The 12299-nt window shown below is 37.8% G+C and overlaps 1 protein-coding gene across 1 annotated transcript in view; it reads right to left on the bottom strand.

Annotated features, from left to right (window-relative positions):
* Positions 1–8602, bottom strand: part of LOC140234136 (uncharacterized) — a 40110-nt gene extending 31508 nt beyond the window's left edge. The window contains exon 1 of the mRNA XM_072314208.1: positions 8567–8602. Coding sequence (XP_072170309.1) covers positions 8567–8590 — 24 coding nt within the window. The 5' untranslated portion in view covers positions 8591–8602. The remainder of the gene's footprint in view (positions 1–8566) is intronic.
* Between the last annotated feature and the right edge of the window lie 3697 nt (positions 8603–12299).

Raw genomic sequence — 12299 nt, 5'->3', positions numbered from 1 at the left:
CGAGAGTGGGCATGGGCATGGCGCTGCTCAGCTCTGCCACAGTGATGCGTGAGCGAGCTGCTGGTGGCGAGACCGGTGCGGTGCGGATACGGCAAAGATGAAATCATGCGAACAAATATCCCACATTTCACCACACATGTGCAAAATTAAATTCCCTCGAAGATGAAATTAGTTGAAGGAACCCTGAATACACCTTCATACATGATAAAATTGATATTTTTACGGAGATTTACTGACAAAACAACAGCTAAAACTTAGCTGGGCCGAGTTAGCCCACCGCGCGAAATGAACGTGAACCTATGGGGATCGCGAACCGCGATAAAAACGTCTGAAATTTCATTTTTACGTCGTTGTATCCCCCAAAAGTTGGCAAATATTCTTTACAGAAACCACTGAGTACAATTCCATAAAAGTTACGGTTAAAAAAGACGTCACAAAGACAAAATAACCTCAAACACAGACAAGCGCTCACGATCACTATCGATACCAACGGGTGGGACAACTCGGCCCACCCTCGACGGGTGGGACGAGTTGTCCCGTGGGCCGAGTTAGCCCGGATCCTGACCTATTCACCTACCGCCGCTAGCGGCGCTATAACGGTCGCCATAACTGGGGGCCAACGGGGGGCTTCCAGCGAGCTAGCTACCCAGCGAGTTGCACTTGCAGCTCAGCGGCCTAGCGTACCCATCGCGCATAGTTAGCCGGGCGCAGCCGCTGCGCCGCGGCCGGCGACCGCTGGCGCCGCGCTAATATTGTGATTGTTTACTCACTGTGTGGAAAAGTCATTCAGCGGCCATTAATGCCTTTCTTTTGGACAAATTGAGTGATTCAGACATATTGATCTACTTTGAAAGCTTCAAAGGAAGGATCAGGAAAACACATTGTGCAGTTGTTAGGTGCACAAATAACAGAAAAAAAAAATGGAAATGGAAGCTGCACGGCAGAGTGTGAAATTCAGACACCGCTGACGCATGATAAATCAAGGCAAAATTAAAGACAATTAAGTGAAATACAACGGTATAAAAATGCACAGATTTCGAAACAAACTATGTCTACAGTACTAGATTCTCTATTTGATTAGGTTATCACTGCATATTCGTAAAATATGTTGTTCATCTTAGAAGACAAGTTTAGATCAAAGTTCTAATTTGATAATTCACCGATTTTTTTTTTTTTTTGATTTTTTTATCCTTGGTGTCCTACTTGCCAAAGTTAGAATCCACTTCCTGGCTAGACCTTATTATTATGACAAACATTTTACAGCCTACACTACAGCTAAATAAATGTTTCAAGATGCGTTAAATTCTTATATTGTTTTCACTTCTTCAATGTTCAGCACTGAATTGACCATAGGCCTATTCAATTTTGGCCTGGAATTCACTCTGAATTTGACTTTTGATAAAGTGATACTTATAAATATTAAACCATGGATGGTGGCAAACATCTGTTTCATAATCATACTAAGAAAATATGATTTGAAAATCACTTTTGTAGATTATAATATTAGGCGTTAGCGTGATTTTATGCAAGGTTACTTAGACCTAAAACAGTAGAAGTTTCGGTTGTAGACATCAGGCAACGTAGTCGTAACTTAAGTTTAGGCATATACGGCCTAGAAACGCCTAGATTTATATTCCGTTTGGTTTACTCAGTTAGGCTTGCCTGATGTTATCGACAACCGAAAATGATATAGGAATGGATGTAGGGTTCTAGAAGTCAATAGGTCTAGATCTAGTCTGGACTTTTGCCTAGATTTCTAGACAAGATCTAACGTTAGACAGATTCTACCCTGCTGGCCCGACACTCCCGAGCAAAGGCAAAAGCCTGCCCTAAAAAGGTTAAGTTAACTGATAGCTTGCAATATTGCGCCATATCTAGCTCAAGATTTTTATTCATTATTTGTATTTAATTATATCAGTTAACTTGCCAACAGCCTAGGCTTATTAGCAAGACGTCTGCCTGCGCCTAGCAATAATACTCCCCAGCGGTTTTTATTCTCTTGCAAGTCTTACACAAATGTGAATATACGGGGCTAACACGCGAGTACCCAAGTCATCGCCAAAGAAATAGAGTCTACAAACATTCACGGATCGTACCGATATTTACCTTGAAATTCAAGTTTTGGCTACAGCCGTATGTCATCTACCCATTCGCTCATAGTCGGTATAAGTTGTTTAATTTTATTTATTCTTGATTAGCTAGCGAAAAAAAAAAATGTAGACTCTAGTTGTCACAAATCCAGATGCGTCGATCGCTGCCAGCGCGCGAGATAGCTAGCTGGCCGGCTGGCGCCGGGTGGTAAAAGCACTGGCTGCCGCTGGCACCCTTGCCACGCACGCAGGGCGCTTGCCGACCCGGCCTGTTTGGCCCCCAGTTATGGCGTCGCCTTAAGAGGGCGCACTTCCATGAACAGTCGCTTGAATCGGTCTATAGGTTCATAGGTTGACACCACAGAACTATATAGGTAGAATGATCAAGTGGGGTCTGAAAGCATAGCCAGCGCACGCGATCTCCGCCATTTTGGTTAGTCTTTTGTTACGTCACGGCTTGCGTGCGCGCAGCAGGGTTTGCAGAGTTTGAGTACAGCATAGCGTAGGCCTACGCTGACTTTTTTTTTTCTTTTTTACCTCCCCCTTAGCCCTATTCATCGCAAGCCGTGACGTAACAGAAGACTAACAAAATGGCGGCATGTAATGTGCGCGCAACTGGCTATAAAGCTACGCATGGGTTGTGAATGGGCTTGATCAATCTACCTATTTATATCTGTGGTTGACACACATTCTCATTGACCAGAATGCTGTTTCTTTTTATCGCCCTCATTCCTTTCCCATTCATGTGTTCATCCCTTTCACACCACACCTACTCTTTTGTTTAACATTCCATATTAAGTTCGGTAGTCCGAACTTAACTTCCCTTGTCCAGTCGGCCTCTACATTGGGATGTTCGACAGTGACATAGAAAAAGAAGAAATAAGTTCTCACCTCAGCTTGTTGACACCTTCGTCCAGTTTATTTTCATTTGTAGTCATAGTGAGTTGGATTTTTACATTTTAGTTGGTCTCTTCCATTCCTGTTACTCTCAATTTCAATTTCAATTAACATGTATTTTCATATTTCTCATGAAAATAGTACAGACAAAATAAAAATGTACAGCAGTCTGTCTCAGCGTGAAGTCAAAGGTGAGTTTAGAATTGGGCTATGGTACTAGAAATATGATGGGGCCTATACATACCAGCAAGTTTGTTCAGCTGCAACTTATACATGGAGAATAAGCTCATCAGGAGTCACATTCCAGCAGGGCTCCTACAAGTAGAACCAGACTGTGTGACCATGGTAACCGGCAAGCTGCCACGTACAAGAATTCTGAAATCAGGTACAATAATGAAGGACTTGTGGAATGTAACAGGCAGGCTGATCAATACCTGCATTCCTGGTTAGGATCCCTCCGGAGTAGAAGAATAGACAAGGAAAAAAAGCAACAAGTTTACTACCAGGTACCCGGTATGCACTTGCGTGCCGTAGCTGCTAATAAGATGTTGCTTAAGGCTGCGTTCAAATAGAAGTATACTATTCGGGCTCGTTTTTCGAGGGCACGCGAATAGCTTGAATCGAACGATAGGATTTCCTCACACCGGTTCACATAGGAGGGCACTATACTATTCGAAAGTACCGAATGGCTGCGAAAAGTATAGCAAAGTGGGAATCGAGCTTGTTCGATTTTCTTGCAGCGTATACCGTCTCTCGTTTATGAAATAATGACACTTTGGTCTGGATTTGCCCTTTAGCAAAAATAAGCATGTAGACTGACATTCTGATGCAGTTTAGAAATTGTTAATAAGATTTGCTGGGATGTAGGAGGAAGAAATCCTCACTGCATGGGATGGTGAGTTGACGGTGCGGGTGATGGTGTACTCGGTGCCCGAATAGCGAATAGCGAATACCGTATACTTCTATGTGAACGCAGCCTAAGGCTGCGTTCACATAGAAGTATTTGGTATACAGTATTCGCTATTCGCTATTCGCTATGCGCCGTCAAGTCGACCCAGTACACCATCACCTGCACCATGCGGATTTCTTCCTCGTACACAACCATCCCAGCAATCTTATTAAAAATTTCTAAACTGCATCAGAATGTCAGTCTACATGCTTATTTTTGCTAGAGGGCAGATCGAGACCAAAATCGTCATCATTTCATAAACGAGAAATGGTATACGCTGTTCGAAAATCGAACAAGCACGATTCCCACTATACTATTCTATGCTATTCGGGATTTTCGAATAGTCCCCTCTTATGTGGACCGGTGTTAGGAAATCCTGTCGTTCGATTCAAGCTATATATATCGAAAACGAGCGCCGTATACCCGAATAGTATACTCCTGTGTGAACGCAGCCTAAGACTGTAAGAGTATGTTTGAAAGAAGGTGGTGCGGTGCAGCATATTGGGAAGTTCATTCCAATAATTAGGCCCATGGTGAACATAATACACAATGTATTTTTTTTTTGTTTTTGTTTTATTGTTTTTTGCGTAAATTGTTTCGGGTACATGGAAGGTGATATGCATCCTTCTGACATGTTGGATATTGGTCCTATTAGTTAATTTAGATATGTTAAGTTTATGTAAATTATGTTTATGACTTGAAGCATGCAGGACTAATGTTTACATACTATCCATGTGCAAATTCATAGAGCAAAAGTCAACAAAACACTGATGTGTACCCGGTACCTCCAACCTCATAATAAATGGGATCTGGCTTCTACACTGTGTAGCTATGGAGTAAGTTCCTGTTGGTTTGTGGGGCTGTCTCTGGTGTGCTTTGGATATCCTTTCAGTCCCTTATATGTTTTGCAAAGTCTCCGTGGCCATGCCTCAATCTTGTAAGCTGCTCTTTTTTTTAATCTTTACTGTAATTCTTATTTTGACTATTTGTAATCATTTTGATTTATGGTTATTTGTCTTATACTGTATTGCAATCAGTGGAAAACCAATAAATACAAAAAAGATCAACAAAACACCCAACAATAATGTCAGAGCATTAATGTGACCAGAAACTATTTTTTTTTTTGTGTAGCTTTGGTTTGTTGTTGTTGTTTTGTGTAGTTTTCCATATTTGTAGTTTACTTTTCAGACATACCCCTTATGAATTATCTACATTTAGTTTTCCACACAACCTAATTCTCTCCACTCACCTCCACACCTACGTCCTCAAACTCTTTTGATCTGTTTCCATTCATGTTCAACTTCACCTTGTGATCACCTGTAGGCCCTACCTTTATTTTCCATCGGTTCCTTCGGTCGTCGGGTGAAACTACTTTCCTGCTTTCGTTTTGGTTGATTTGTCTATCTTATGATTTTAATATGTAAATTAACTACCCTGGAAAAAGTAAGTGGATAGAATTAAGAAAGAGTCTACCAAAGGAACTGACCGAGAACAGATCTGCTTTCTTCAGCCCCTACAGCTATAGTGAATATTCAGTTTTGAGAGGACATTGTCTGGTTATGCGGAGTGACTGAGCATAATGTTGGACACCGAAATGAGTGTTACAATAATGCAACATTTCATGAAGTGTATCTGGATTGACATATGTACAACAATGTCATTTCCTGCGATGCACCTCACCTGGGGCAGAGTTCATCAATTGGCAACTATCTGGTAAACTACTTGTATGTTTTACAGGTAGGTCAAGAGGTGAAAATCTAGAAGAAAGCAAACTATCGACTGAAGTAGGCCTATTAACTGAAGTAGGACTGAAGTCAGTGTCGTAATGGTTCCATGACATTTGCTCCTGCAACAATTGTTCACTTGAAATTCTGCATGCTAAACCAAACATAAATTCTACAAAGGAGCATTACTCTAACCCTACTCCTATCACAATCCTTACCTTGATCCCAAGTCCTTGGAGAAAATAATACACCAGAGCAATTGTTACAAGATCACAGGAACAAATGTTGTATTACCGTTATAACACACTATAAAATGTGGCGGAATTAAATTCACAGTTTATGAATGTGGCGGAATTAAATTCACATTTTATGAATGCACACTATTCACTGATGATGAAGTGTGATGACTCTAAAAAAAAATGATGTTTTTGTCACATATGTTTTTTAATCCATAGTACAGCGCTACTTGAGACTTTTTTTTTTATTAAAGATATCAAATTTGTCTACATTGAACATCAGTGTAGATATGCACACACTAGTTGTTCTATGTAAATATGAATTCGGAAAAAAAAATACTGGTGTGCAATTCACATGAAGTATGCAGTGTTTCAAATCAAATCTCATTTGACACTTGACAAACACATTGATCACGCATAAGAAAAGAACGGGTTGATGGAAGAGTGAAAGAGAGACGGGGAAAGGAAACGGAAATATTGGCAGTAGGCGATCTATAGAGCCAGACGAAGAATCATCAAAAAATACAGAACTTTACAATTCAGTTGTGGAAAGAAAGCTTTGTACACAGATGATACTTGGTAATGTGATAATTGAAAATGAAAGCATTATTTCAAGTCAAATGAGAATGTTGTGTTATTCAAGAAAAAAAAAAATAGAGAGGAAATAATAAAGTAATAGATGTTAAAATGACAAAACAAAACAAAACATACTTTACATGCTCACATTAATATTATTCAACATTTGCTGTGATCTTGCAGTCTTGGAAAGAGCAGTACCGGTACATTGTAATCAAGGGCAGGGCAACAATCGAAAGGATGCAATGGCCACAAAACAACAGATTCTTTTGTGAAGGAAGATGAGAGCTTATATGCATGACCTTGCCAATGCCTACCAGTGCATGTTGTACTGTTTCTTTTGTGACCCTGCATGACTGCAAATTATGTAACACTTTGAGTACCGTGCTTGAGAAGGAAGACCATTTGAGAAGCTATTCATCTTTGCTGCTTGTCAAAAAAAAAAAAAAAAAAAAAAAAAAATGTGCATGAATTCAACAGTATGAGTGCAGGACAAGCAAGGATTTGAGAATTTTATAATCAGCCTTGTTTTGTACAAATAAATAAAAAATGTAAAAGATTAACACATACAGGGCTAAGGCATGGAAAAGATTATGAAGTCCAAGTTTGGTTCAATAGATCATCACAGTATACATAACATAGCTAGAGGGAGAGAGAGATATACACTGTATATACAGTACATATATAAAAAGAAAATTACAAAAAAGAAAAAGAACTTGACGGTTGGCCATTATCGTGCAGGTACAGGTGGCAGAGGATTTTTCTCTTGAATTAGGGTAAGGATTCCCATGGCAAAAATGGCAATGTCATCGAAACAAAAACAATTCCTTTTTATTTTTGAAAGTACACACAAAAGGTAGGCCCTACAATCATAAACAAGGCCAATCTAGCTAGCACTACATTTCATTACCGGTTTCATGATATCAACCATTCAACCAAACCATATCTACAGGTCAAACAAATGACCACTGGATATCAAACAATTTATTAATTTCCACGGTAATGCCCATAAACAGACTCACCCTTTTGACTTTTGCTTGTTTGTTTTTATTAAGAAAAAAGGTAACATTTATTGGACAGAAATAATTTTTTAGTAGAACGCAGATCTATACATATAATCAGCAACAACAACAGCAACGACAAAACATTTAACAGTTAAAATCAAATGCATATAATGACCTTCATGTAGTTCACATCGAATGAGCTGCTACATAATTTGATTTCATCTCTACTAGGGATACGGGTACGGAGTGGCCGGCTGCTCCCTCTGCCGCTCGCGCCCCACGCGCAGCGCCCCGCTGCGCCCCGCCGCCGCGCCTCCCTGAGTGGGCATGGGGCTGCTAGCTCAGCTCTGCCACTGTGTGTGTGAGCGAGCTGCAGTGGCGAGACCGGTGCGGTGCGGACACGGCAAAGATGAAATCATGCAAACAGATATCCATCATTTCACCAAACATGTGTAAAATTAAATTCCCTCGAAGATGAAATTAGTTGAAGGAACCCTGAATACACTTTCATACATGATAAAATTGACAGTTTTACGGAGATTTACTGACAAAACAACAGCCAAAGCTTAGCTGGGCCGAGTTAGCCCACCGCGCGAAATGAACGTGAACCTATGGGGATCGCGAACCGCGATAAAAACGTCTGAAATTTCATTTTTATGTCGTTGTATCCCCCAAAAGTTGGCAAATATTCTTTACAGAAACCACTGAGCACAATTCCATAAAAATTACGGTTAGAAAAGACGTCATAAAGACGAAATAAACTCAAACACAGACGAGCACTCACGATCACTATCGATACCAACGAGTGGGACAACTCGGCCCACCCTCGACGGGTGGGACGAGATGTCCCGTGGGCCGAGTTAGCCCGACCCCGCAATGACACATATGGGACTGAGCACACCGTTACTAATGACAGAAATCAAGGTACGAACAGTGCAAAGGATATCAAAACTAAAAGTACTGCAGCGTCATTCGGACTATCACTGCCAATGATTTACGAAACCCTAGCATTTTTCACATAACAACAACGAAAGAGCAATTTAAAATGTGCCAAATGTTTCTTACTACTAACAGTTAGTAATCATCATACCCTCTGCTTCGTTGTCGTTGCCATCTTGTTTTGTTTCTGTTTGGTTTCTGTTTTTGCTAGTTGCAGGTACAGTACTGATCCCGAGCTTGACGGCAGCAGACTACACACAGCAGACACTTGCCAATGTGGTAGGCCTAGGCTATTGATACAGAACTATCGAGATCTACCACCTTTGTTTTTGTTTTTGTTTTCAAATGATAAAATATGCACAAGTATTCACTTCGAATCGAATAATACAAGAAACATCAATTCACTTTGGTGTTAGTATACGACATGAGAATAATTCTTTTAAAAATAAATAAAATAATCATACATTTTTCAGGTTTCAAGATGAAATGGAAATAATTAGTGTCGCAATTAATTACCGAAGGAAAAAAAAAAAAATGGAAGTACAAAGTAATTAACATCTGAAATAAAACACATCCCCCAAAATTCTCCTTACCTGACCTAAATAACCTTCCTCACCATATTATACTACTGTACTCTACTTTAACTCCCCCCCCTTCTATCGTATTGCCTCTCCAACTTCATATATCCCATTCGATTCATACGTATTATTTCACTCAAAACTTTTTTTTTTTTTTTTTTGCTAATACTTAATCAACATTCAAAAGCGTAATTGGTCTATAATAATTCTTAATATTTAAAGGATCATTACCCCCTTCTCTCAATGTAATACTCCATTCTTATGAGATGTTCATAAAATACCCATCAGTCAAAGCTTCTGTCAAATGACATCCTATCTAATATGACCAAAAAGTAAAATATAAAAATCTACATTTATCGTAAAACATCATTACTGGAGCTATATTCATCTTCATCGTTTTTAAAACCTCATAACATTCCTCTTTACTATCTTTCCTTCACATTCTTCCCGACTCTCCTCACTTCATTCTGAAATAATATTTCTAAAACACAAATTATCATTTAAGACATATTCTGTTACATCACTCTTTTTATATAACGTATTTTTTTTTATATAATTCATAAAATATCTTAACTATAAACTCGCAACATCTTTTATTTCTTTAATATCTATCTCATCATACAGCTCATCTCATACACTTTTCTTTTTACTGAATTTCAACAATTGTTCAAAATGTTCTGTATTCTTTTCCCCACCCTCAAACCAAACTGCTCTTGACCTCACTTTACACCCTTAAGTGCTTCCAGTGATATATATGAAGAGTTTGTTCCCAAAAAAACGATAAGTCCATTTTTGAAGATTTTAAAGTACGGTCTCGATCATAAAGTACAAAATAATACCTTTTAAATGACATATATTGGTCCTTACGTATAAAGGCACATTTTTGAAGTTATGGTCAAAAGAAGCAAATATTTTCTTACGTGTATTGTTCTCTTTATTTTTCCTGACCTTTAATCGGAAATAGCTCCATTTGGCAAATATGGACTTATTGGCCTTTGCAAACAAACTCTTCATATAATCAACTTAATTGTTTTTGTCTTTCCTTCAGTTTGTTTAACCAATCCTGAAGAGGTAGCCTAACACAAGTCAATAAACATCGCTTTAAGTCCTTTTCTAATTTTCCCTCTTTATTCTCCTTTCTTTCGTTTTATCGTCAGAATATTTTGCAACATACCGACTCATTTACATCTTTAAAAGATTACAAAATACCAATTTATCAACAAATTCTCTTTCTCAATCTCGTTTAATAATTTCTATTTCAGTTATCATTCCATCTACAAACTCTTTACATTAAGAAGCCCACTGTTATTAAATTTCAAATATCATTTACCACGGTATTGTTCATATCTTTCCGCAAAATTGTATTTTTTGGCTAAGGCACGAGGGATCTGTGAGTGACTAATTAATGTCAAAATTTTGCAAATCCTCACCAATCTGTCTAGATGGTCTGATACAAACCAGTAATATAAATGGAGTTGCAATAACAGGTTCTTTCGCTTGGAAGTATACTGTAAATTGTTTTCTGTCCGGGTTCCTTTTCCTTCAAATATCCACTAAATCATATAGCAGACGACCCTAAAATAATATGTACATTGACGGTACAATTGAACATTATTTAATAATGGTATTCGAATGTATGGGAGTGGTGACGATTCTCTGTACGTGGGGGGAGGGGGGACACAAAGGGCAAGTTAATAATATCTGTTACACGATTATGATAGATATCATTACACAGTGTATCTTGATATAAAATATAATTATGTCAAGATATATATTCTATATCTTGATACAAAATGTAATTATATCAAGTTGAGATAAAATAAGATTATGATCGGCATAATATCATGCGATTTGGTAGAGACTTATGGTGACATATTTAGAACACACTTTGATGAAATATATGCAATTCTCAATGAAAGATATTACAAGAAAATTGAGTATACTATAGGGACAATGCGAAGTAGCTGAATTGTCGTATTTGCCACCACTTGATCCGCATAATTATGTGTCTTCACTGTGTTTATGGGTGGTAGACCGAAGGGGGATGGGGTTGTGGAAACTGATGCATTTTTAAGATAATCTGTATCCATATGGACAATCATAAAAATTTCAGTGACATTTATTTGTATATCTTTAATATCGTTCCTTCTTTTTTTATTGCTTCATTCATACATTCAAATACAATCATGTACTATGGTACATTGTATATTATAACAAATGCATCACAAAGTGAACAAAGAAAGAAAAATCCCAGTTAACATGTCAAAATGAATACATGTATAAGAAACAGTTTCATGATAAGTCTTCAAATTGTTACATTTCATCAGAATGTGACATTTTACTCAAGATTGATATATATTGTACGTTATAAAATCTCCAAACAATAGTAACTTCACTTTGCAGACAAAAGGTCTGAGCCCAGGGTCTTAGTAGGCCTAACTTCCTACGTAATTTCTATACCGATAGTATCACACAAAGTAAATAACATGAAATAAGACACAACAATGCCTTTCAAGTAACCATCTAGGAAGAGACCATCGCATTATCACGTTAACTGAAATTTTACATTATGCTTCTTAAGAACATTTTACACGTGATTTTAATCATTACTACCTCAGGAGAATACAATTTTCAAAAGCCTTCGTAAGATTTTCACACGCCTTTTCATCCTTTCATGTGCATTTACTAGAAAATGGAAAACCTGTAAGACTCCGCACATGCAGGAACGTTGTGCAGCACGAGTATAAAACAACAAAAACATAACAAGACAAAACATCAAGAATCTTTATTTCATTTTATACGTTTTCAGATTTCAGATCTCTACGGGTTAAATATTTCAAGAAATATCAAGTATCAAAGTCATTTTTTTTTTTCACCTCAGTCAAGTTTTGGTTTCAGACAGGTGTTGCAACGCCTGACTGAGTCCAAAACCATTCGTTCGATAAATCACAGTGATTATTATGCCCATACTACTCCAATATTTTACCAATTGAAACTTTTGAGGTTTCAAGATATTTATATTTATCAGTGTGCAATATTTATGTATTTGTGTTTTAACAATATGATTCCTAAAAGTTTATTAGATTATTTTAAGTTATATACTAAGAGTAGATATAATATGAGAAATGTTAACGTATATAGTGTTCCTTTTGCCAGAACCTTGCCGTCTCAAAAATCGATATTTGTCAATGGACCTAAAATATGGAACGGAATTCCTCCTGATATTCGAGGCAGCACATCATTACGATTATTCCAAAGGAGATACAAGTTATACCTTCTAAATCAATACACTGAATTTTCTGATTG

This window comes from Diadema setosum, chromosome 10 (assembly GCF_964275005.1).
Source record: "Diadema setosum chromosome 10, eeDiaSeto1, whole genome shotgun sequence".
In the NCBI taxonomy this organism is placed as follows: domain Eukaryota; kingdom Metazoa; phylum Echinodermata; class Echinoidea; order Diadematoida; family Diadematidae; genus Diadema; species Diadema setosum.
Note: the sequence above shows the minus strand (reverse complement) of the source record. Positions and strands in the feature narration are given on the sequence as shown.